Here is a 27,991-nt window from a genome sequence, read left to right as displayed (position 1 = left end):
GCAGAAGCCCAGGCAGGAGTGGGGTCCATTCACTAATGGACCCCAGCACGTTGACACAGTTGTTTTCTTCTGCTTCTGCCTGCTGTCTTCCTGCTTCTGTGTATCTACCTGTTGAAATTCCAGCATACTGGTCCTGCCCAGGGTATGACACCAGAAATTCAAAAGGGCTCAACTATTCAATGGAGCTCAAATTGGCTCCCAAAGTCATTGTGTAGATGAGGGGCCGGCTCATCGCAGTGCCCCAGAAGATGCCCTCCCAGCTCACAGGTACTAGTGAGTGAGTAAAAACTTCTTTAAACTCATCAGAATTGCCTGAGCCTGACAAAGAGTTTTAAACCCACCTGAGAAGCATCTTGTGGAAAAACTGCATCGAAAGCAAACATCTTAGGAGGGACCTGGTTGGCTCTCTTTTGAAAGGTGTTTTGACCCCCACAAGTCAGGGGGTCATACAACGTGATTTGCTTCTTCCGTGGGTCCACCTTTAAGAAGGAGCTGGATTCTGAGGTGTCACGAGCCAATGTGGAACAGATGCGAACCATGACTTTCACCTGTTAAGAAACAAAGATGGGGAACCACATGGGTTAAGGCAGCTGGGCACTTTATGATGTCTTTATGTACTCTAAAAAATAAAACCCCACTGCCTTCAAGTCAATTCCGACTCATAGCGACTCAAAAGGTCAGAGTAGAACCACCCCATAGGGTTTCCAAGGAATGGCTGGTGGATTTGAACTGCCAGCTTTCTAGTTAGCAGGCAAGCTCTTAACTACTGCGCCACCAGGGCTCCATATTATGTACTCCAGAGACACATATAGACATGGCAGCATTGAGCTTTCTCATGATAAGTTATGATGAAATACAGCATAATCCTTAGTGGGTCATGGGAAAACTGATATGCTTATAATTACCAGGTGGAGTATTTTGATATGTCTCCCACTTTCATATGGAGATGGCCCACCATGTTCTTTCTCCTCCTATTAATGTAAATTGAAAATTAACTGTGCCCTGGTGGCCCAATTACGTAGATAAAAAGGTAACCTAGACTGCCAAGCTATAGGGGCTGGTGCAGTTCCTTTGATGCTCAGAGATCAATAAACCACGCACGTAAAAGTTAGCACCATAATTTACTTCTCGCCCGTCCGTGCTCATCAGGACTCTTGAAGACAAAACCCACAGTTATTAGTGTCATCATTAGAGGGCTGTGAAACGGCCTGTTTTTAACAGTCAGCATTTGAAATGTGTTCCAAGGGGGCAACCATGGTAAAAGATTTGTTTGAAACATGTTATTTGGGATCCCATTAAGTGAGTATACAGAAGTTGTTGTCATCTCAGGGAACGAAAGCGCATCTCCGTGAGAAACATGAGGCAGTGCACCTTTAACCCACTTTCTGAATAATTTAACTCGAGCATCGCCAGTGCTGACAGCCAGTCCAGCCTCAATCCCCTGACTGAGCATGGTACTTACGGAAATAGGCCACCTGCCCTGGCGGCCTCAGGCGGGTGGAAATCCAGCTAAAGCCTCACACACAGGTCTGGAGGCTAACGTCCTCTGAGGAGGAGGTCTGTTCTCTCACCAGCTCTTTGTTACTATGTTGCTAGTTCAGTTTAACACGCATCACATGTCAACAATGTCAGCTGAGCATCTACTACGGACTAGGCATTCGGATACGAAGACACATAATACATGGAATAGCAGGGCAGACAGACATAGAAACAGATTATTCTAAACAGATTATTCTGGTAAAAAAAAAACAGTGGGGTACATTCTGCATATACATATATACAGGATTTAAAAAAAAAAATTCCCCTCTCTTGCTCCCTTCATCTAATCTGTTATGCGGTTTAATGAGATCTCAGTCACACAGCTTTTTATGGCAGGAGGGGGCAGAGGGGTTGTAAATTTTTAAGATATTTTAAACATACAGAAATGTTCAGAGAATAATATACATTGTGCAGTGAGGTCACCGTCCTGCATTTCTCGGCTCTGTCTGCTAAGACTTGGGAACTAATTCGCAGTGCATACAGCTGAAATGAAGCTGATTCCCAGGGCACTGAGCTCCTCAGATGCACTGCCCTGCGCCCCTCTGTGCTTGTTCTCATAACTTAGGAATAATACCTAAGTGTGGATCCAGAGGAGTCCCTGGGTGGTGTAAGCAGTTAACGCCCTTAGCTGCTAATCAAAAGGTTGGAGGTTCAAGTCCACCCAGAGGCACCTTGGAAGAAAGGCCTGGTGATGTACTTCCAAAAAATCAGCCATCGAAAACCCTGTGGAGCACAGTTCTCATCAGACACACATGAGGCCACCCTGAGTCAGAGTCAACTTGGTGGCAACTGGTTTTTTAACCGGTGGATCCAGAGGCTGAGTGCTGTGGTGGAAGGAACCTAAGGTTGGAATGAGGCAGCCCTCTCTGACTTCTAATTGTGGTTTTCCCACTGTGATGGCACATAATGATACCCGCCATTTTCTGAGGGTCTGTTATGTGCCAGAGCTGTGATATTATCCACATTATGTCATTTCATCCTCACAGTAATCTTCAGTGAGTAGGTATACTTGTCCATATTTTACAGATGAGAAAACTGGTGCACAGATATTAAAAGATTGCCCACAACACTGAGCTTGTGGGTGGTAAGGCTGGAATCTGAACCCACTTTTGTATGATTCCAAAGCCCAGATTTTTCCACTATGACAGCTGCCACCTCCCATTGTCAAACTTCTCAGCCTCAGTTCTCTCCCCTGTATAACAGGAAAGCAATGCCTATCTCTTGGGACTTTGGTAAAGGTTAAGAGTGTTGATGTGTGACCTGCTGACTGTGGTACAGCGGATGCGATAGGGGCTTGATTCTTACTTTTCCTCCTCCCTCCACCCTTTAATTGCTTCATCAGATTGTGATATCTGACCATTTTCCATTCACAGTGTTAATGACAAGGCTTTAGAACTCCTTGCCCTGGACTCTGGGTGTCATGAATCACAAACAGGACACCATGAAGGAGCACTATAGCAGAGCCAGTTATTAAGGGCTGGGCCTGACAAGACTCCTATTAGTAAAACACCATGAAATCCCACTGTCACTGCATAGATGGCAATAGCTGCTATGTTTGTCTGCATTCCATTCTGGACATGTTCCCTGTGAATTTCCAGTCTTGTTGCAGTTCCATTTATTTCTATAGATTTGCCCCAGTAACACAGCAGGTGTGCTAAGAGCATATGTTCAAGTTGCAGCTTTTGGTAGGGGCCTGGGGCCTCTGGCTTCCTGGCTTCTAAACATTGTAAGTCAAGGATGCTGCAATGCCGGGCAGAACTGATGGAGTCACATGGTCCACTGCGTTTCTATTTCCCGATTTCACATGCAATCTCTGGGTAACTAGAGGTGCTGAATTTAAAATATGAGCTAAGCCAGTCAAGGGCCTACGATGAGAAGCAGGAAAAAGGCTCTGAATTAGTGAGTCATTTGTCCGGGAGGAACACTCCTGCATCTTAATGAAGCCCCAAGGCCGGCAGTTCAATTTCTGCACACAGGCTGCAGCTCCCGGCTGCTGGTCTGGCCAAGGAGATACACAGCCCTTTAAAAACCCATTGGACTCTGGCTGGGGGAAATGCCACACTATTTTCTTTTCTTTGCAATTCATTTAAATAAATGGAGATTTTTTTTCCCCCTTAAAGGAAGGAAATTAGGTTTTTATGCTTCGCTTCCTTTGTGTCATTATTCCTTTGGTCCAACACGCAACTTCCTGCTTAATCCTCTGTAATTAAAGTACTTCGGAGATACCACTTGTGATCAAGAAGCCCCCCAGACTTTTTGCCAGAAGTTCTAGCTTTTGTTACAAATCCCGTGCAGGTTCTTGGCAACATCCACTTTACCCCTATTCTTCCTGAGGCCTGGGTGGAGGGTCCAGACGCTGGTTAGCATACATAGCCTTCTCCAGGGCTCTCAGGGCAAAAGGAGACAGTCACTACTTCACTCCCAATGGCAGACCTGTTGGGCATGGAGTGTGGAAAGCTGCAGAAACAGTCAGGTGGAGGGAAGGAGGGCCCAAAGCCCTGATCCAATGGAAAGGAGGTGAGTATCTCCTGCACCAAAGTCATCACTGGGCGAGACCCCACTTTGGCCTCGTTTATCTAATTATTCAGCGGATGGTACAAGACAGCTGTTGCTCTGGGCAGCAGTTGTCTCTATGTGCTGCTCATTAATCATTTCAGCACCTCCTTCTGGACTGCATTATGGGATGGAGGGAGTAAGGAATTGAGAGAGACTCGCTGAGAGCTCCTGAACTGTACAAACACTCCATCAATATAGGGGCGATCACCAATGGCCACCATAGCCCGAGTGGAGGCTAATGAGGAGTGGGCCCCATAATCGCTCACCATTAGCCATGCAGGATCACAGCAGACAGAGATCCCTGTTTGCCCCCAGTCATAGAACACAGATATGTGGTGCAGATGGAGAAGGCTCTCCTCTGCCTGTTTCTCTACCCAGTAGCTTCCTGGCTGGAGGCTTTTTCCAGACTATAAAGCTTAGAAGGATCTTGGACAAATTTGACCATTCAAAGAATCCCTCACCAGGCAGATAAAGAGCACGGATGATGACAAGGTAAAGGAAGGAACAGAGAACTCCATCCATTGTTCTCACTCATTAGCTTCATTTAAACTTCTAAGGATACCGCAATGATGGCCCTCTACAGATACATACCACCACGCATCTGTTAGTTGAGACTAGAAGCTATTTCAAATACCAGCAGGGTCACCAATGATGCACCGACATTGGACAGGTTTCAGCTAAGTTTCCAGGCTATGACAGACTAGGAAGAAAGGCCTGGCGATCTACTTCTGAAAATTAACCAGTGAAAACCTTATGGATCACAACAGAATATTGCTCTATATAGTTCTGGAAGATGAGACCCCTAGGTCGAAGTCACTCAAAATATAGAGTGGCTGCAACAATGGACTTGAGCATACCAACAACAGCAAAGATGGCAGAGGACCAGGTATTGTTTCATTCCATTACACACAAGGTCGCCATGAGTCGAAGCTGACTCAGTGGCAACTGATGACAACAAACAGACACATATAAAACAATGGGCTGTTCCCTGACCTGTGTCTTGGCCACAAGAAGTATCCGATAAAAGTATGTTGATAGTGATAGTTTTTTCCTCTTCAAGGTTACAGGTTAACCATGAACATCTTTCAATTCCTTTACGTTTCTACATTGTTGCTCCCTTTATATGACGTCAAAGTTAGAATTTTAAGAATGAGCCCTGTAGAAGCTTGTCAAGGTGCAAACAAATCAACTTAACCAGAAATACCATCTGGAATAATTGCGGCAGTATTAGGATCACCTTTGAACCTTCCACACCTATTCATAAGTTTCTGGAAATATTTCCCCAAGGTAAATCAGAGGCAAATAAGATCAATCAGTTGCTGTCGAGTCAATTCCAGCTCTGTGCTTCACAGGACTTTTTTTTTTTTTTCCTCTAAATGTTATTTATTTTATTGTTGTTGTTGAGAATATACACAGCAAAACATACACCAATTCAACAGTTTTTACATGTACAGTTTTGTGACACTGATTACATTCTTCGAGTTGCGCAACCATTCTCACCCTCCTTTTCTGAGTTGTTCCTCCCTCATTAACATAAACTCACTGCCCCCTAAGGCTCCTGTCTGATCTTTCAGGTTGCTATTGTCAATTTGATCACGTACAGATAGTTCTTAAAAGGGCATAATGCTCAAGGCAGACCTTTTTTACTAGTTAAGCTAAACTATTGTTCAGTTTTAAGATGACTTCAGGGGATACTTTTGGTTTACGGTTTAAAATGATCTCAGGGCAATAGTTTCAGGGGTTTATCCGCCCTCCATGCTTCCATAGGGTTTTCAATAGCTAATTTTTCAGAAGCTGATTACCAAGACTTTCTTCTGAGGCATCTCTGGGTGGACTCAAACCTCTAACTTTTCAGTTAGCAGCCAAGCACATTAACCATTTCCAGAGACCACTCAGGGTCTCTGACAAATCAGGTAAGTTGATCATAAGCCACCAACAGTAAGGATAGCGGGGAAAGTAGAAAAAGTAACATTGGCAGAGGGATTCTAAAACTAAAGCAGTCATCTAATGAGACAGCGCAGCCAAGTGTAGTGCATCACTTCTCAAAGCGACTCTAGCCAGGATCTTATTTCCCTACTAGTGAGGTGAGTGGTAGTGATGGTGAGGCCTGGATTCTTCACGGGGAAATGTGATCTGCAGAACTATTGATCAGCTTGAGAGAGCCAAAGTGTAAGCAAAAGGCTGGGTTGGTCTTCCCGGGTCCTGCCTGATGATTGCCATGACAGGGTAAAAGCAGCACCATGCTACTCTCAGTGCAGACCAAGAAACCTTTCCTAGTTTCTAAACAGTTGGGGGTATGATTCAACTCTTGAGGGAAAAAGTTAGGGGGATAACAAGAGGGCCCACTGTATCTAAAAACAAAAGTGTATCTCCCTTGGTACAAGCACCCGAGTGTAAGAGGCACAGCTGTGAATGGGGAGCCAGGAGGCTGGGTTCTAATCCAGATGCCACCACCAAGGAGTGGCTCTGCAGCCTAAGGTAATCATGTCACTAACCTGGGCCTTGGCTTTCTTATCTCTAAAACGGGCCTGTTTGCGTGCTACCTACCTTGAAGGATAGTTGTGAAGAACTACAGAGATAGACAGTAAAGCAGTATAGAGGTGTAAAGTGTTATTATCTAAGAAGAAAGCACATTCCTTAAATCAGATAGTGTAAAGTATGCTTTCTACATCAACTTAGCGACAACAGAAGCCTCTTTCCTAGGCTTAATTTTGCAAACTAAAGCAAAAAGTTCTCTAATAAGTACACACATAGACAGAGACAAGTGAGATAAAGAACAAATCATCCTCCCCCCGACTGCTGCCCGCCTCAAAATTAAAGAATATATGGTCTGTTCAGGAGCCCTGGTGGTACAGTGGTTAAGCCCTCAACTACTAACTGAAAGGTTGGTGGTTGGAACCCACAACCCACTCTGTGGGAGAAAGATGTGGCAATCTGCTTCCATAAAGATTACTGCCTTGAAACCCTATGGGGCAGTTTTACTCTGTCCTACTTTGTTACAGGCTAGAATTGACTTGATGACAACAGGTTTGGTTTTATTTGGCTTATAATCTATTTACATTTTGGTGAAAGGTAAGTAATCCATGCAAACTCTGATCTGAGCATCTAAAAACTAAATTTCCCTCATTTTATTCCTTTCTATAAAAATTATGTGGTGAAGGCATCTGATCTCTAACTTCACGAGGGGCAGAGAGAATCACCATCGGCTTCAGCCCAAGGCTGATTCCTATGAGGCAGAGGTCAGACATATCTCCTTTCTCCAAACTTTTCACCAGTTCTGACAAAAGCCATCCCTTCCATGGCACTATTCTTCTCTGCTGGGTTTGATAATTTGTTGCAGTGGCCACATAGAACTCACAAGCCATACTTACAGTTATGGGGTTTAATAGAGAAGAAACAGGTTACAATTCAGGGTACAGTTCTTTGATCAGGACAGACTCTTCTCAGCCATGCCGGCAGGTAGGCCTCTCTCTGGCTCTTGACCCATTGCCCTACTCGGGCAAGTGTTACAGAGCCCTTTAGCTCTGCCAATAAGGGCCCGGTGGCACCCCACTCTGCCAGTAAGCCTTGGCCCGAAGGCACTTAGCTCTTTCACCCAATGGGTCTGCAACCTAGCTCCGCCATGTGCCCGGAGGCACCCCACTCCGCCAGCAAGCCTCCTGCCCGAAGGCACTTAGCTTTCTCACTCAGTGGGCTGGTAAGCTCACCGTGTCATCTCCTGCCAGTCTCCTGGTTTTGCTGCCTCTGCTGCCACCATTTCTCTGCCACTACTTCTTGCCAACTTTTGCCGTCTCTGGTGTAACAGCTCTCTCTCTCAGTCTCCTGGGTCTAGGAGAGTCTCAGCACAGGAATCCCAGGTCCAAATGATGTGCTCTATTCCAGTCTCTTATTGGTGGTAGTCAGGTCCCCCTCTTTCTGCCTCTGGGAAGGCTCATTTTAAGCCTAGCAGGATGGCAAAACTTACCAATCGCCTTGTTAGGGTTCCATATATTACCTTATTTGCATGGCCCCACCCCACAAGCGTGCTGTCATGGATTGAACTGTGTCCCCCCAAAAATCTGTCAACTTAGTTGGGCCATGAGTCTCAGTATTGTGTGACTGTCCACCATTTTATGTGACTGTCCACCATTTTATGTGATCGTCCACCATTTTATGTGACTTTCCTATATGTTGTAAATTCTATCACTATAATGTAATAAGATGGATTAGCGGCAGTTATATTGATGAGCTATACAAGATTAGGTAGTGTCTTAAGCCAGTCTCTTTAGAGATATAAAAGAGAGAAGCGAGCAGAGAGACATGGGAACTTCATACCACCAAGAAAGCAGCGCTGAGAGCAGAGCGCGTCCTTTGGACCTGAGGTCCCTGTGCTGAGATGCTCCCAGACCAAGGGAAGACTGATGACAAGAAACTTCCTCCAGAGCCAACAGAGAGAGAAGGCCTTCCCCTGGAGCTGGCACCCTGAATTCAAACTTCTAGCCTACTGGACTATGAAAGAATAAATTTCTCTTTGTTAAAGCCATCCACTTACAGTATTTCTGTTACAGCAGCACTAGATGACCAAGACTGGTGCCATGCACCTTATTTACATTATTAGCAAGTTATCCAATCCCCTTGGTGGGCCACAAGCACCTCATGTGCATAGTCCTACCTAGTCATTTTGTGGGAGTTACAAAGACTATGGCTAGAAGGGCCATATTAAGTAATTCACTGTACTGCACTTTCTTTTCTGTCTTGAACAGACAATGTGCCGGATGTGCTCACACTGTCTGTTTATGGTACATCAGTCACTTCAGGAAAATCCCTCAATCACTCTAAGTAAGATGACTGGAGAGATGGTAAACTTCGATAGTGTACACTTTTCAGCGTGCATCCTTCTCAACACACTTGCTTCCCTGATCTACCAAGAAATTCAGCAACCATCCATATCCTTCTGAGCTAGGACATTCTGACAAATCTATTTAAAAGATACTGATAAAGTGCAGATATCTAAAACATACTGCAAGCACAAAGGGTTCAATTTTCCAGCCATTATTTAAAGAGCCCGTCCCTCTTTAAATAATATTATATTGCTAACCCACCAATGGCACACTGAACTCCATAAATATGATACTCTTTCCCTCCTTTTTTAATTTTAAAAATTTCGTTATGGTGAAATACATGTAACAAATCATTTCAACCATTTTTATGTGTGCAATTCAGTGACGTTAACTACACTCACCATGTTGCACAATCACCATTATCCACTTCCAAATTTTGTTCCTCAGCCTTAACAAAAACTCTGTACTTAAGAAATACCCGCCTCCCTACCATTTCCTCTTCCCACCTGCCCCAAGTAACCACCAGTGCACTCTGGTCTCTATGCATTTGTGTTCTGGGTATTTCATGTAAACGAGTTTATTCAACATTTGTCCTTTTGTGTCTGACTGATTTCACTCAGCATGTTTTCACAGTTCATCCACATCATAGCATGTATCAGAACTTCGTTCCCTTTATGGCTGAGTAATATTCTATGGTATGTATGTACCACATTTTGTTTATCTATTCACCTGTGATGGACACTTAGGTTGTTTCCACCTTTGGGCTATCATGACTAGTGCTGCAGTGAACAATCGTGTAGTTTTTTCCCCTTTTCATTCACTCAGTGTGCCTGTCTAACCTGTTAGGAGAGGTAGGCAAAGATGCTCTGTAAAGAACTAAATTAAAATTGGGTTTTATAAAAGGAAAAGGCTTAAACACTTTTCTGGCAAAACTTCTATAACTAATCGAAAATAGTTTTTTTAAAGGAATATCTTGATGATTCCATGAGACTGAAAAGTTTCAGAGATCTTTTAGAAGACCACAGGAATCATACAAACAGTAATGATCTTGGAGGTCTCAAGTAACTCCAAAAAAAAAAAAAAAAGTTACTGTTTAGTTGATTTTGACTCATAGCAACCCAACAGGACAGAGTAGAACCACCTCAAAGGGATTCTCCAAGGAGCAGATGGTGGATTTGAACTGCCAACCTTTTGGTTAGTAGCCGTAGCTCTTAACCGCTGCACCACCATGGCCTCCAAGCGCCTCCAGTATCACAAAATACCTGGGAGAACCAAGCAGGTTATAATCCCTGAATTTACCAAGGGACCTTTTACACATATCTTACAAAGTCATTATTCCATCAAACCATAGTTACCATCACAGAATCACAGGTCAACACCTGAAGGGCCCCTAGAGACTGTAAGCACCGTTCAGTTGCTAGTTACAGAACAACACTAACTGGGATTGAATTTCTTTGCATAAAAACACAACCATAATCATACCTGATATATTGAAAAATAAGTGGAGCTTTAGTCCCTTGGAAAAAGTCCAGAGTAATTTGATCGAGTGCTGTATTTGGGTGGGAGGGCAGATGAGAGGAAGCTGAGGCACACTCCAGGCCGACTTGGGGACCGTGTCTGTTCTGAGTTGACAAAATCACTCACTCACTCAATCAGCCACCAGCACTACGCCTTAACTTCTTTGCAAGTTTTACAAATCTTACAACTGACAAGGGACTTTCACATATTTTATTTTCATTTGGTTTCATACAACAACTTTGTTAAGGAAATGTTGTTATAATTATTATTACCATTATCACTACCAGTTACCAGTTGCCATTGAGTTGACTCAGACTCATGGTTACCCCATGTGTGTCAGAGTAGAACTGTGCTCCACAGGGTTTTCAATAGCTGATGTTTTTTTTTTTTTTTTTTATAATTTTTATTGTGCTTTTAGTGAAAGTTTACAAATCAAGTCAGTCTGTCACATATAAGCTTATATACATCTTACTCCATACTCCCACTTACTCTCCCTCTAATGAGTCAGCCTGCTCCCTCCTTCCAGTCTCTCCTTTTTGTGACCATTTTGCCAGTTTCTAACCCTCTCTACCCTCCTATTTCCCCTCCAGACAGGAGATACCAACACAGTCTCAAGTGTCCACCTGATACAAGTAGCTCACTCTTCGTCAGCATCTCTCTCCAATCCATTGCCCAGCCCCTTCCATGTCTGATGAGTTGTCTTCGGGAATGGTTCCTGTCCTGGGCCAACAGAAGGTTTGGGGACCACGACCACCGGGATTCCTTTAGTCTCAGTCAGACCATTAAGTCCGGTCTTCTTATGAGAATTTGGGGTATGCATCCCACTGTTCTCCTGCTCCTTCAGGGGTTCTCTGTTGTGCTCCCTGTTAGGGCAGTCATCAGTTGTGGCCGGGCACCATCTAGTTCTTCTGGTCTCAGGATGATGTAAGTCTCTGGTTCATGTGGCCCTTTCTGTCTCTTGGGCTCATAGTTATCGTGTCACCTTGGTGTTCTTCATTCTCCTTTGCTCCAGGTGGGTTGAGACCAATTGATGCATCTTAGATGGGCGCTTGTTAGCATTTAAGACCCCAGACGCCACATTTCAAAGTGGGATGCAGAATGTTTTCATAATAGAATTATTTTGCCAATTGACTTAGAAGTCCCCTTAAGCCATAGTCCCCAAACCCCTGTCCTTGCTCCGCTGACCTTTGAAGCATTCAGTTTATCCCAGAAACTTCTTTGCTTTTGGTCCAGTCCAGTTGAGCTGACCTTCCCTGTATTGAGTATTGTCCTTCCCTTCACCTAAAGTAGTTCTTATCTACTAACTAATCAGTAAATAACCTCTCCCACTCTCCCTCCCTCCCCCCCTCGTACCCACAAAAGAATGTGTTCTTCTCAGTTTATACTATTTCTCAAGATCTTATAATAGTGGTCTTATACAATATTTGTCCTTTTGCATCTGACTAATTTCACTCAGCATAATGCCTTCCAGGTTCCTCCATGTTATGAAATGTTTCATAGATTCGTCACTGTTCTTTATCGATATGCAGTATTCCATTGTGTGAATATACCATAATTTATTTAACCATTCATCCTTTTATGGACACCTTGGTTGCTTCCAGCTTTTTGCTATTGTAAACAGTGCTGCAATAAACATGGGTGTGCATATATCTATTCATGTAAAGGCTCTTATTTCTCTAGGGTATATTCCAAGGAGTGGGATTTCTGGGTTGTATGGTAGTTCTATTTCTAACTTTTTAAGAAAATGCCAGATAGATTTCCAAAGTGGTTGTACCATTTTACATTCCTGGCTGATGTTTTAGAAGTAGATTGGCAGGCCCTTCTTCTGAGGTGCTTCTGGGTAGACTTGAACCTCAACCTTTCAGTTAATAGGTGAGCATGTTCACTGTTTGCACCACCCAGAGACTCCACCATAATCCTGCCTTTGAGACTAAGGAAATTAAAGTTCAGGATACTTAAGTGGCTTGCCCAAAGACAACTGCGTGGCAAATGTGACATAGAAGTGGCCTCCAACCTGTTCTTCCTACTGTGAGTACCCTGGGTTGATGGCAGGAAGGAGCTCTTTCCCTCCTCCAAACCCAGCAGGGGTTGAACCTGTTCCACCTGGGGCTGGGCCATAGCTGAACCAGCCTTAAGGTGATAGAGGTTGGAGGGTGGGGGTGGACCCTGTCCCTGCACTGTGGGTGGCTGGCTTCTCAGAGGTGCCAGTGGGTGAGCTCCTGTGGTGCCAGACAGCAAATAATGAGCAGCAAGCCATCAGAGAGGGAAGATTTACATTATTAAAGCCAGGCTGGGAAAGGTGACAAGTGGTGGCACAATAAAGCTAAGCACGGGAGAACATGTGCAAGAACAGAAAATGGAGCCAATAATGAGATGCACTCAATGAAGAAGTGCTTCGGAGAGTGGAGGGGGAGAAATGTGCCTTACAGCTCCTCATCAGCATGCATCTGTCACTAGGAAAGCCTAGCAAGGGACTGCAGACCTGGGGGTGGAGGGATGGGGGGGAGGTGTGAAACTAAGGGAAAAAGCCCTTCCCGTGAGGCACTGCTAATGGCCAGCAGCCTTGGGGAGCAGGGTCCCTCGCACCAATTAGCAGGCCTGGGAAAGAGCCAGTTAGGCTGTAAGGAGGCAGACAGACACATTTCAGGGCTGGTCTGTCAGAAGAATTGGAACTCTGACACTGGCTTATTTTGAACAGACCTCATCTCTTAGCCTGCTGTATTAGGGAACTTATTTTAAATGGATGAGCTGGTTAAAAGGTACTTGCTAAGACACAGGCTTTCTCAGAACTGAAGAGAAGCAGGTATAGGATTCTGAGACATGCTAGATGACCCACTCCAACATTAATGACACTCGCTGTCAGGGTCTCCTCCCTATGACTTATGAGGAATACAGCCTGGGGGGGGGGTCACAGGCTCTAGAGACAGGCTATTTGGGTTTGTATCCCGTCTGGACCATTTACTGGTTGAGTGACCATGGAAGAGGTACTTAACCTCCTCCATGCCACATCTATAAACTGGTCATAATAACAATACCTCCCTAGCAGGGTTGTTGTGATAACTGAAAGATCTAACGCAGGTAAAATCCCTTACAACAGTGCCTGGGACATAGCGAGTGCTCAATAAATATTAACTATTATGATGATGATGATTATGGAGGCTACTGAGTCTACAGGAAAGACCATGAACTTTGGAGTCAGACAGACTCTGCTTCTTACTAGCTGTATGATTATGAACATTAAGTTCCTCATGGGTAAAACTGGTATAATGACCCCCATCTAGAAAGACTGACATGATTATAAATGAATAATCATGCTAAGCACTTGGCACAACGTTAGGTCCTCAATAAATAAAACCAAACCCTGTTGCCGTCAAGTCGATTCTGACTCACAGCAACCCTATAGGACGAAGTAGAACTGCCCCCTAGGATTTCCAAGGAGCAGCTGTTGGATTCGCAAAGCCATTTTGGTTGGCAACCAAGCTCTTAACCACTGTATCACCAGGGCTCTGTGAAATGAACCCACATCCGTGAAGGTGCCATAGGAACCCATTTCTTCAGGCATCAAAGAGATGATCATGGTTCTCCCAACTTTGTCTCTAACCTCCTTTGACCTAGGACTTCAGGAGACTAGAGTCACTAGATTCTCAGTCGTCTAAGACCATATGTGAGACCCAGGGAGACAAAGTTCTATCTCACCATACAGTACAGAACTGAAGCAAATTTGATGTTTGCCTGAGGCCACCCAATTTTTATAGGCTCAAGGTTAAGCTTACCCGTTGCCATCAAGTTGATTCCGACTCATAGTGACCCTACAGGACAGAGTAGAACTGTCCCATAGGGATTCCAAGGATTTGAACTGCTGACCTTTTGTTTAGCAACCAAACATTTAACCGTTGTGCCACCAGGGCCTCAGGTTAAGCTTAGGTCTTCCAATTTCCACCCACTCTTTCCCTCTTGCCCAATTTTTTGTAAACGCTGGGTGAGTGACAATTGGAGATTTTTCCAACTACTGTGTAGGAGTATCATTGTGGTTAGAAGCTGGAAATACCCACTCAAAACATAAGATAGAATGGAAGAAATTCTTGAGAAAAGCAGCAGTGGGCACCCCTGAAATTAGAATTCTTTCAGATGCATTCATTTTGGATTTTGGCACTTATTGTTAATAAAAGGTTGACTTACCACAAAAGCTCACTCACGTGCTATGATTGAAAAACTAAATAATAGATCTGTCATTAAAAAGCAAACACTCAAAAATGCTTCATCTGCTCATTCAGACCCGTCTGTCATCAAGAGATGCTGTTTGCCTTGGAAAATAACAGGACTAAGGGAAAGTTGTTTTTCTTTTTTTGCAGTCCACTTTATTATAAATATGAAACTTCAGCTTGCTAACACGACACTTGATTTAGTGCCTTCTATACCTCACTGCCAGGTTTTCCTTGGCTTCACCTGTGAATTTCAATATCCCACTGTTTCTAGACTTTGACCTAGACAAATAAAACCCAAATCTCTGAAAATAAGTCAAATAACCCACTCAGGTGTTTGCTAGAAAGACTAGCTACTAGCTACACCATGGAATTTGGTAATGCACAATAATAAACAACAGAGTTATCTAAAATAAAAAGGTAGCAACTGCAGTCATGAACTAATTAGGTATATATCTTTCTGGCATTCATCACTTAAGCCCATTTTCTTTATAAAACTGTCTTTTAGGAATGCTCTCTGTGTGCAGCATATCTGGATGGTACAAATAATTAACACACTGGGCTGCTAACCAAAAGTTTCAAGTCCACCCAGAGGCACCGCTGAAGAAAGACCTGGCTATCTATCTTGAAAAAATTGGCCATTGAAAACTCTATGGATAGGAACAACGCCAGGAGCCCTAATATATGGCATAAACAGTATACGAAACATTACGAACAATGTACAAACGCCAGAAGAAAAACTAGATAACTGGGAGCTCCTAAAAATCAAACACCTATGCTCACCCAAAGACTTCACCAAAAGAATAAAAAGATTACCTACAGACTAGGAAAAAGTTTTTAGCTATGACATTTCTGATTGGGGTCTGATCTCTAAAATCTACATGATACTGCAAAAACTCAACTACGAAAAGACAAATAACCCAATTAAAAAATGGGCAAAGGATATGAACAGGCACTTCATCAAAGAAGACATTCAGGCAGCTAACAGATACATGAGGAAATGCTCATGATCATTAGCCATTATAGAAATGCAAATCAAAACTACAACGAGATCCCATCTCACTCCAACAAGGCTGGCATTAATCCAAAAAACACAAAATAATAAATGTTGGAGAGGTTGTGAAGACTGGAACACTTATACACTGCTGATGGGAATGTAAAATGGTACAACCACTTTGGAAATCGATTTGGCATTTCCTTAAAAAGCTAGAAATAGAACTACAACACAAACCAGCAATCCCACTCCTTGGAATATATCCTAGAGAAATAAGAGCCTTTACACGAACAGATATATGCACACCCATGTTCACTGCAGCACTGTTTACAACAACAAAAAGATGGAAGCAATCAAGGTGCCCATTAACAGTTGAATGGATAAATTGTGGTATATTCACACAATGGAATACTATACATCGATAAAGAGCAATGATGAATCTGTAAAACATTTCATAACATGGAGGAATCCAGAAGGCATTATGCTGAGTGAGATTAGTTGCAAAAGGACAAATATTGTATGAGACCACTATTATAAGAACTCAAGGAACAGTTTAAACACAGAAGAAAATGTTCTTTGATAGTTACGAGGGTAGGGAGGGAGGGAGAAAGGTACTCACTAATTAGATAGTAGACAAGAACTATTTTAGGTGAAGGGAAAGAACACACAATACAGGAGAAGTCAGCACAAGTGGACTAAACCAAAAGCAAAGAAGTTTCCTGAATAAACCGAATGCTTCAAAGACCAGAGTAGCAGGAGAGGGGGTCTGGGGACCATGACTTCAGGGTATATCTAGGTCAATTGGCATAATAAAATCTATTAAGAAAACATTCTGCATCTCACATTGGTGAGTGGCATCTGGGGTCTTAAACGCTAGCAAGTGGCCATCTAAGATGCATCAATTGGTCTCAACCCACCTGGAGCAAAGGAGAATGAAGAACATCAAGCACACAAGGTAATTATGAGCCCAAGAGACAGAAAGGATCACATAAATCAGAGACTACATCAGCCTGAGACCAGAAGAACCGATGACTGCCCTGAGAGGGAACACAACAGAGAACCCCTGAGGGAGTGGGAGAGCAGTGGGATGCAGACCTCAAATTCTCGTAAAAAGACCAGACTTCCTGCTCAGACTGAGACTAGAAGTACCCCGGAGGTCATGGTCCCCAGATCTTCTGTTAGCCCAAGACAGGAACCATTCCCAAAGCCAACTCCTCAGACAGGGATTAGACCGAACTATAAGATAGAAAATGATACTGGTGAGGAGTGAGCTTCTTGGCTCAAGTAGACACATGAGTCTATGTGGGCACCTGCTGTCTGGAGGGGAGATGAGAAGGTAGAGGGGGTCAGAAGCTGGCTGAATGGACACGGGGAATACAGGGTGGAGAGAAGGAATGTGCTGTTTCATTAGGGGTAGAGCAACTAGGAGTATATAGCAAGGTGTATATAAATTTTTGTATGAGAGGCTGACTTGATTTGTAAACTTGCACTTAAAGAATGACAAAAATTTTTAAAAAAGATTAAAAAAACTCTATGGAACATATGCACACTCATGTTCATTGAAGCATAATTTACAATAGCAAAAAGATGGAAAGAACCTAAGTGCTCATCAACGGATGAATGGGTCAACAAAATGTGGTAGATACATACAATGGAATACCATGCAATGATAAAGAATAATGATGAGTTTGTGAAACCTCTTTTAGCATGGATGAATCTGGAGGACATTATGCTGAGGGAAATGAGTCAATCACAAAATATTACATAATACCATTTTATAAAAAGTCAAGAATAGGTTTACACACAGAAAGCAATGTACTTTGGTGGTTACCAAGGATGGGAGGAGGAGAGAAAGGAAATCACTTAGTAGATAGTAGATATGTGTTAATTCTGGTGAAGTAAAGGGCAATACATGATAAGACGAAGTCAGCAAGCGACAAAGGTAACTGAAGACACTGAGAGGTACACAAGAATAAAGAACAACTACTGTAAATACTATAACATACAATTCTGTAACAAAAGTAATAACAACCAAAAATCTGTGAGTGGTTACATTGTTAGATATACTATATGGGTGTGGGAGGGTGTATGGGAGTACATGCGGGTGCATAAACAAGTATAGTTGTGGATATTTGTAGAGCCCTGATGGCACAGTGGTTGAGAGCTACAGAGTGCTACCAGTGCTAACCAAAAAAAGGTCGGCAGTCCAAATCCACCAGCCACTCCTTGGAAACCCTATGGGGCAGTTCTGCTCTGTCCTATAGGGTTGCTGCAAGTCAGAATGAACTCAACAGCAATAGGTTTTGTTTTTTGGTTTAGTGGATATTTGCATATACATATCTGTAAGTGTTGTATATATATTCATATATATATAACAGAGCACATAGGAGGCACAGTTATGGAAACATCCTAGACATACCCAAACACCTCATGGGACTGAGTTACTGGGTTTGAAGGTTCAAGGCCATAGTCTCAGGGGATACCTAGGTCAACTGGCATAACAGTTTATAAAGAAGTACAATGCTGTCAGTGATAGGAAAATACCCACACGCCTACAAGGAAGACCAGTTAATATGACTATTATTCAAATTTATGCACCAACCACTAATGCCAAAGAAAATTGAAGACTTTTACCAACTTCTGCAGCCTGAAATTCATTGAACGTGCAATCAAGTTGCACTAATAATTACTGGTGATTGGAATGCAAAAGTTGGAAACAAAGAAGAATCAGTATTTGGAAAATAGGGCCTTGGTGACAGAAACAACTCTGGAGATTGTATGATAGAATTTTGTAAGACCAACAGTTTATTCATTGCAAATACCTTTTTTCAACAACATAAATGGTGACTATACATGTGGGTACCACTGGATGGAAAAACAAAAGAATCAAATAGACTATATCTGTGGAAAGAGATGATGGAGAAGCTCAATATTAGTCAGAACAAGGCCAGGGGGCCAACTGCAGAAGAGATTATCAACAGCTCATATGCAAGTTGAAGTTGAAGCTGAAGATGACTAAAGTCCACAAGAACCAAAATACAACTCTGAGTATATCCCACCTGAATCTGGAGACTATTTCAAGAACAGATTTAATGCACTGAACATTAATAACCAAAGACCAGATGAGTTGTGGGATGACATCAAGGACATCATACATGAAGAAAGCAAAAGGTCATTAAAGACAGGAAAGAAAGAAAAGACCAAAATGAATGCCAGAAGAGACTTTGAAACTTGCTCTTGAATGTCAAGTCGCTAAAGCAAATGGAAGAAATGATGAAGTAAAAGAGCTGAACAGAAGATTTCAAAGAGCAGCTCAAGAAGACAAAGTAAAGTATTATACTGAAATATGCAAAGACCTGGAGTTAGAAAACCAAAGGAAAGAACACACTCGGCATTTCTCAAGCTGAAAGAACTAAAGAAAAAATTCAAGCCTCAAGTTGCAACACTGAAGGATTCTACGGGCAAAATATTGAACGACCCAGGAAGCATGAAAAGAAGACGGAAGGAATACACAGTCACTGTACCAAAAAGAACTGGTCAACGTTCAACCATTTCAGGAGGTAACATATGATCAAGAATTGATAGTACTGAATGAAAAACTCCAAGCTGCACTGAAGGCATTGGTGGGAAAAAAAAAAAAAAAAAAAAGGCTCCAGGAGTTGACGGAATGTCAATTGAGATGTTTCAACAAATGGAAGCAGTGCTGGAGATGCTTGTTCATCTATGCCAAGAAATTTGGCCTACCAACTGGAAGAGATCCATAGTAATGAACAGACCTGGGGTGATAGGATAAGCCTGGATTCTCAGTGATTCCTGGGTTTGACATCCACAAGCCAGTACAAAACCACTCAGTTATCTTTCAGGTCCTTTTAGGACTAGGAGGCTCTGCATGCCTGGCGGTGGGACAGCAGGCGTCTTTCTCAGGCCCACTGGGGAGGCAGGGTTAGATGCAGGGTCTGGGGTCCCTCCTAGGAAAGCCATGGGCACACATATTCCAAGACTGGGCTACTTTTCCAGCCTGAACTCAGCAGTCTTAGTTCCAGGAAAAGGGAAGAGAAGGAAAATAAGAAATAAAGGGAATTATCCTACTGAAAAAAAGCATCTGAGGGATCTTTTGGGTCAGGAGATTGAACTCTGGACCATTTTTACCTAAAATGTAAGGTGCTAAGCAAATTTAACTTTTATCAAAGACCAACATGTATAAAACAGCAGGATCCATGCTTCACACCATACACAAAAACAAATTCAAAATGGATTAATGACCTAAATGTGCAAACTAAAACCACAAAATTCTTAGAAGAAAAAGCAGGGGCAGTGCTGTTAGGCCTAGCTTTTAGCAATGGGTTATATAACATAATAACAAAAGCACAAACAGCAAAAGACAAAATAAATAAATAAGACATCATAAAAATTAAAAACTTTCATTCATCAAAAGACCTTACCAAAAAAGTGAAAAGACAAGCTACCAACCGGGAGACTATCTTCAGAAACCATATATCCAACAAGAATCTAATAACCAAACTATATATAAAACCTTGATAGCTTAACAACAAAAAGACAAATAACCCCATCATAAAATGGGTGAAGAACTTGAATAGACATTTCACCAAAGAGAACATTCAAATGGGCACCAAAAAATGAAAGAATGCTCAGTGTCATTAGCCACCATAGAGATGCAAATCAAAACCACAATGAGATACCGTTTCATTCCCACTAGGATGGCTGAGAGAAAAAAAAAAAAAAAAGCAGAAAATAATAAACGTTGGCAAGGATGCAGGGAATTGGAAAGCTTACCCACTGTTGGTGGAAGTGCAAAATGGTACAGTTGTTATGGAAAACAGTGTGGCGACTCCTCAAAAAACTAAAAATAGAACTACCATATGATCTAGCAATTCCACTTCTAGGTATATACCCAGAAGACTTGAAAGCAGAAATTCAAACAGAGACTTGTACATGAATGTTTGTTGCAGCACTATTCACAATAGCCAAAAGGTGGGAACAATCTAAATACCCATCAATAGGTGAATGGATAAACAAAATGTGGAACATACATACAATGGAATACTACTCAGCCAGTAGGAGAAACAAACTCTTGACACATGCTACAATACGAGTGGTGCTGAAAGACATTATGCTGAGTGAAATAAGTCAACCACAAAAGGACAAATATTTTATAACCTCACTTATATAAAAAAAAAAACAAGTTTATTAGTGGTTACCAGGGGCAAGAGGGAGGAAGAAAGGGGGCTTTAATGGTGATAGAAATATCGCATTGTTTAAGGGTAGGGTTGCACTGCCAATTACTGTAATTGCTGTCCAATAAGTTGTAAACCTGAAAAAAGTTGAATTGGAAAAAGTGTGATGTATTTACAATGACAAAAAAAAAAAAAAAGTAGCTGCTGAGGCTGCTTACATACAACCAAAAACCTCACGGGATTTGTTTCTTGGTTTGAAGGTTTAAGGTCATGGTTGCATGGGACATCCCAGTAAATTGGCCTAATAACATGTTTGGTGTTTCTGTTCTACCTCCTAGTCTGATGCATAGTGCCTGGGGTCTTAAAAGCTTGCGAAAGGCCATTCAAGGCACAACAATTGGTCTGTATTCCCCTGAAACAACAGAGGAAGAAGACAGTCAGGAATAGGAAGTGGCTATGGAATGTGTGGCTAACTGCCTCCATGAACAATTGCCTCCTTTGCCAAGAGACTAGAAGAGCGGGGTGGTACCTGGCTACCATTACTGTATATTTTGATCAAAAATTCTATATAAGAATCCTGATCAAAAGAGGGAAAATTCAGAACAAAATTTTAAATTTTCATGGACTGTGGACATCCTGGAACCATGAAGGTTGGATGAACCCCTGAAACTATTGCCCTGAGAATAACCTGTAAACTTTAAACCAAAATTATCCACTGAAGTCTTCTCAAAACCAAACAATAGTTTAACTTAACCAGTAAAAAAAAAGTCTGCCTTGAGAATTGTGTTCTTTTAAGGGTTATCTATAAGGGATCAAACTGACAACAGCAATTTCAAAGACTAGATAGGAGCGTTAGGGAGCAGTGAGTTTACGTTAATGGGGGAGAAACAACTCAGAAAAGGAGGGTAAGAATGGTTATGCAACTCAAAGAATGTAATCAATGTTACAAAATGGTACATGTAGAAACAGTTGAGTTGGTTCTAAGTTTTGCTGTGTATATTTTCAACAATAAAAGATAAATAAAATGTATATATAAAGGCTGACATATACTCAGTAGATCCTACACTGAAGTTTCTACATTTCCACCATCTCCCTGGACTAAAATAGAAGAGAGAAGAAGTAGGAGGAAGAAAGAAATCGTGCCAGTATCTTGTTCCTAAAGCCATGGAGCCTTGGTGAATTTCAGAGATTTTCATTCTTACTCAATCATTGAATAAGTAAGGGCAAGAAAGTTCAATCTACTACCTGTCCATCAGTTTGTCATACTATGGTGGTTTTCATGTTGCTATGATGCTGGAAGCTATGCAACCGATATTTCAAATACCAGCAGGGTCATTCATGGTGGATAGAGTTCAGTGGAGCTTTCAGACTAAGACAGACTAGGAAGAAAATCCTTTCATTCTAGTTTCAAAAATTAGATAATGAATACCCTATGGATCATAACAGAGTAGTATCTGACTCACAAGGTTTGGACACATCAATAGGAAGGGTTAACTGTTGGAGAAGAACATCATGTTTGATGTTTGAAGTACAGTAAGTAAGGTCAGGGAGGGCAAGGAAGACTCTCAGTGATATGGATTGGAGTAATAGCTATAACGATGGACTTGAGCTTACTTGTGATGGTGAGGATGATGAAGGACCGGGCAATGTTTTGATGTGTTATACATAAGTCCTATGAGTCAGAGTTGACTCAAAGGCAGTTATCCACCTATCCATCTATTCATCCATCCATCCATCCATTCACCCACTCATCCATCCATTCCTCAATTCATCCATCAGCCCACCCATCCATCTACCCACCTATCTATATTCAATAATGCCCACACCAGCCACCACTACTCCAGTTCCCTCTTTGTTAGTTCCTCCAAAAGGCCCCATACCAAATAAATGCATCAGCTCAACTCTACTAAACATATCTTCAACACACTGTACACAAAGCCCTAAGCCAGGCTGTGCAGGAGAGAAGGACAGGAAGGAGGGCGTAAGGGTGGCGAAAGTCAGATCTATGTATAAAACAAAAGAGACATGGAGGCATTTCTATTTAAGAGTTCCTTTATTTTCAAGTTTTAGGCTTGTGACAAAAGCAACTTTAATTCAAGGGTTAGTTCCAATGAGCCCCAAGCTTGATGCCGCCATCTTTTTGGAAGAACTAGAGGAAATCTAGAAGCCCTGGTGGCACAGTGGTTTAAGTGCTAGGCTGCTAACTGAAAGGTCAGCAGTTCGAACCCACCAGCCATTCCGTGGGACAAAGATGTGGCAGTCTGCTTCCATGAAGATTTACAGCCTTGAAAACTGTATGTGGCAGTTCTCTGTCCTATGGGTCAGTATAAGTCAGAATGAACTCAATCGACGGTGGGTTTGGTTTGGAGGAGATCTGATTAAGCTGTGTCCTGGGGGAGGCGTTAAAGGGGATAAATGAAGCTGGAGGAACAAGAGCGCATGCTAATGAGAAGCTCCTGCCACCTCCAGCCAGAGGCAAGCAACTGACTGGCCCTTTAATTCCCTCCTCAGCAGAGATACCTCAGCTGGCAGCACGGACACACCTTCAAAACAGAATGGTAAATTCTAATATGGAGGATTATGCAGAGGACATATTTTTTCATTTTCTTCTTATAACGTGTGTATGTGTGATGTATATAGAATCAGATGGAATTTAGGGAGGGAAAAAGTATCAAGTAAATACATTGTTCATGTAGTAACTAATTGAGGTTTTCTGCACTGTGCATTTGGTAAGGATAAAACACACACACACAAATTAAGGTGTACACCCATGTTCCAACAAGGATAATCCTCTTTGCCTGGAAGGTGATCGTTCCCTCTGTGCCTGAGGGGCTGTGGCAACCTTTAACGAAAAGCACCTGATCAATAAGGCAGACTCCTGCATTTGAGAATTTAAAAGCCTTCCTAGCACTCTGTGTCTGAAGGAAATGTCAGAAGCATTTATCACGCGCTGAGATGGATGGTCTACAGCTGCAGCCTGCCAAACTATAGAAGCTAACTTTCCTCAGGCCCTGTGAATACCCTCAACAGGCCCTTTTGTATTGTGTCTAATCAGCTTTCCCTAAAGATCAGAAAGCAGGGGGAAGCGTTATCATGGCTCTGTAGAATGGACATCGGCACCCTGGGCATAACTGCAAGATGTCTTATAGGGCTTTGTTCCTGGGCAGTGGCTTACATACGGCTGTTTTATCTTGCCTTCCAGGTGAACCCACAAACTTCCCTTTTTGCATTTCTAAACAGCCTGAGCTGCTCTCCCCTCACTGGAGCACAGTGCACAGTTCATCTTGGTTGGACTTAAAAACCTCAGTCTAGAAGAAACAGGCCCAAGGGCACAAACTAGGCAGCCAGCAATGGCCAGTGGCTCTTGCAGGTTCCTGGCCACGCCTCAAACTAGTGGAGTGGATCTATGCCCAGGTACGGAATCAGGAAACCTCCCCCCATTCTGTCATTTGGCCCGGATGTCTCTTCATCCAGGTCAGGTGCCGCACAAGGCTCTGGGTTACAAAGACTTTAAAAACCAGTTGCTCTCCTCAAGGGGCTTAGAGTTTATCAAGTGGGACCAAAGAAAATGTAATACAGTGGGCCAAAGGAGTTCTGTACTGGGGTTCAATGAGAGCCCAAATGAGGGCATCTCCACTGGGGGAGCAGGAGTGAGAAAAGTTTCATGAAGGTGATGATCACTGAGACTTGGAAGAGGAGCATAGGGTAATGCTATTCAGCTATACGCATCCTTCCTAATGGGGTCAGCTTTGCTCTTCCCCGAGCACACTGGGGATAAACTCGGGCTAAGGTACAAGGCCAGGAGTGGCATGACTAGGTCAGTGGCCAGGCAAGGAATGCCTTATCAACAAGAAGACATGTGGGCCTGGACGTGGAGTCCTTGAGAGTGCTGGTCACCTACAGACTCGGGAGAAAAACAAGCAAGCTGGAATAGTATATAAGCTTGTGTCCCCTGCTAGGCAGTCGTGGAGTGCTAAACTGGTCCAGCCACCACCGCCCTGGGCCAACTGCCCATAAGTAAGCTTCCCAATAAACCGTATGTCACAATTGCTGGTTCCAGAGTCTTTCTTTGGTCTCTTGGTGACTGGGCCGACCTTGGGTCCAGATGCCTTACTCAACAAGGAGTAAATGTCAGCTCTGTACCCAAGGCAGGGGGAGCAGGTGGGCAAAGGCACACAAGTTTGAGACTGGCTGGTATGCTGGAATCTGTAGGTAGCTATGGGACCTTGGGTCAAGTTAGTTAGCTTCTCTGCAGTTCAGTTTCCTCATCTGTAAAATGGAGGAGGTAACTGTGCCTACACCTGATAGAAGTTGTCATGAGGACTGAATGAGCTAATGCACATGCAGGTCCCAGCTGAGAGCCCGACACACAATAAAGGCTTGGACAGTGTCGTTTTTATGATTTTACTCTGACTGTAGTTTACGGTGAGCCAGGTAGAGGAGGGGAAAGAAATTCAGCTGGAAAAATCAGTGAGTCCCAGATTGTAGAGAGCATTGTTTTACAAACTAAAAAGTTCATACTTAACCTGGATGAGAGGGAACCACTGAAGGGACAGAAATCACTGGGTCCTTTGCTCTCCAAGAGAACACCCCCCCAGGTGCATGAATTCTGTGCCTGTAAAACAATGCTAACTACACCTCTGGCTTTCTTCCAATTTTATAGCACAGCAGCATTTTTAAATGACTCTTTGGCAGGGATCATGTGGATTTAGGCAACTGCCATGTGTATATGAGGAGTCCTGGTGGCGCAGTGGTTAAGTGCTCAGCTATTAATCGAAAAGGTCAGCAGTTTGAACCCACCAGCTGCTTCTTTGCTCTGCGAGAGAAAGATGTGGTAGTCTGCTTTTGTAAAGATGACAGCCCTAGAAACCTTCCAGGGCAGTTATACCCTGTCCCACAAAGTCGCCATGAGTGAGAATTGACTCCACAGCAATGGGTATGTGAATATATACACATGGTGCTAAAGGCAGCCATGTCACTTGACATGAAGGATAATGAATCAGTCAGCTAACACATAAATATTTATTAAATGCTGGTGAGCAAGACATTCTCCTTACCTAGGAAAACAAAGTATACCAAAATATTTGAATTCAAGGACTGAATTAATGACAGACCTGTTTCAGAACTCTGGAGAATGATTCTATTACAGTACCAAAGAAAACCAAAACATGCCAAAAAAACACAGCAGTCGCTATTGAGTTGATTCCTATTCATAGAGACCCTGTACGACAGAGTAGAACTACCTCATAGGGTTTCCAAGGCTTGGCACACCTTTCTCCCACAGAGTAGCTGGTGAGTTCGAACTGCCGACCTTTGAGTTAGCAGCTGAGTGCTTAACCACTGCACCACCAGGGCTCCTTTCTATCACAGTAAAAGAAAGGTATATTAATCCACATGATGTAAACTGTTCTGTTCTAGCCGTGAAGCAGAATATACTGGCAGCAGCTAGGCTTCTGTTTGATGGAGAAACATGTATTTTTCCCCCTAGCGGAGGAGAAACAGCAGCTTTGGCTCGTTAGTCCTATGGACAGTTCCCTGTCCTACGTCTGATCTGATCCGTACTCTCAGTTAGTAGTGGCAGTACTTTTATCATGTAAGAGGAAAAGCACAGATTCTTTACTTTGTGACTTTTATGAAGTGGGTCATTTCATATGAACTCCCTAGGCACACTTGTTTTTTTTTTTTTTAATTTTATTGTGGTTTAAGTGAAAGTTTACAAATCAAGTCAGTCTCTCATACAAAAATTTATATACACCTTGCTCTGTACTCCTGGTTGCTCTCCCACTAATGAGACAGCACACTCCTTCTCTCCACTCTCTATTTTCATGTCCATTCGGCCAGCTTCTGACCCCCTCTGCCCTCTCATCTCCCCTCCAGACAGGAGCTGCCTACACAGCCTCATGTGTCTACTTGAGCCAAGAAGCTCACTCTTCACCAGTATCATTTTCTATCCCATAGTCCAGTCCAATCCCTGTCTGAAGAGTTGGCTTTGGGACTGGTTCCTGTCTTGGGCTAACAGGAGGTCTGGGGACCATGACCTCGGGGTTCCTTCTAGTCTCAGTCTGAGCATTAAGTCTGGTCTTTTTACGAGAATTTGAGGTCTGCATCCCACTGCTCTCCTGCTCCCTCAGGAGTTCTCCACTGTGAATCAAAAACAAAACTGATATAAATATTATATTCCGGGAAAATCAATCCTGTCGATTTTAAAGACTTTAAAGATTCTAGTAATTAAGGAAAGAATGTTATTGTGCTATAAAAACAAAAGTGATTTCTGACTCTATTCTATAGTTCTATTTGAAGAAAACTCTTGAGTTTGCAAGTGAAATAAGGTAAGTGTTAACCTAAAGAAGACTCAAGAGATTGGAGAGTTCTTCTTGTAAATAGTAACACAAATTCTTGGATCAATACCTATTTGGTTCTGGTGCTTATTCTTTTCCCCCATTGCTTTTCTTGCTCTCATGAAGTAGACATCCCACAATGGAACCCAAACCAACTCTTCCTATAAGTTCTTTTTTTTTTTCCTCTTTCCTCTAATAAACAATTATTTCAAATCTTATTAAAATTATATTCATCAGGAAATCAACATTAAAAATACAAAAACACCCAATTGTCCCAAGACATTTTTCTCCCATAGAACACAGCATTGGCACTGAACGATGTGTGTATGTGCGTGACAGTGAGTATGTTTAAGGCTAATGTTTAATGCTTTCATTTAACAATTTCTGGAATCAATAAGCATGCATGGTTGCGTAGAATGGTCAATATTTATTTCATTTTGAAAATAATTATGAAAATCAGAAGACTTAGGAGAATTTTACCAGGGAAGAATCCTTTGCTTTTAGGCCACAGTTCATCCGGAATGATGTTCAATTTTGATGGAAGTTTCCCGAAAAAAACCATTCACTAAAAACACGTAATATGCACTGGATGGGTCAGAGGAGACAGAAAATTATGCTTTATTGGATAGGCAAAAATTGGCAACCTTCCAATCCAGCTTTGATGCAGTACAAGTGGGGATTATGATGTAACCCAGATTCATCTTGAAGCCCATACAGGTACCAGAAAATCTTATTATGATACCATCCACCTATAACATAGTCCAGATGGCAGAGAGCCCTCAGGGAGCATTGGAGAGGGCTGTAGTGAACTACACTCAAAGGGAACTGA

At 42.6% G+C, this 27,991-nt stretch overlaps 1 protein-coding gene across 1 annotated transcript in view; it reads right to left on the bottom strand.

The window, feature by feature from the left end:
• Window positions 1-27,991, bottom strand: part of KIF26B (kinesin family member 26B) — a 567,584-nt gene that overhangs the window by 114,183 nt on the left and 425,410 nt on the right. Inside the window, exon 6 of the mRNA XM_003410922.4 lies at window positions 342-548. Within this exon, the coding sequence (XP_003410970.1) occupies window positions 342-548 (207 nt within the window). The remainder of the gene's footprint in view (window positions 1-341; window positions 549-27,991) is intronic.

Source organism: Loxodonta africana, chromosome 25, assembly GCF_030014295.1.
Source record: "Loxodonta africana isolate mLoxAfr1 chromosome 25, mLoxAfr1.hap2, whole genome shotgun sequence".
Taxonomy (NCBI): domain Eukaryota; kingdom Metazoa; phylum Chordata; class Mammalia; order Proboscidea; family Elephantidae; genus Loxodonta; species Loxodonta africana.
This window is presented reverse-complemented; position numbering and strand designations above follow the sequence as displayed.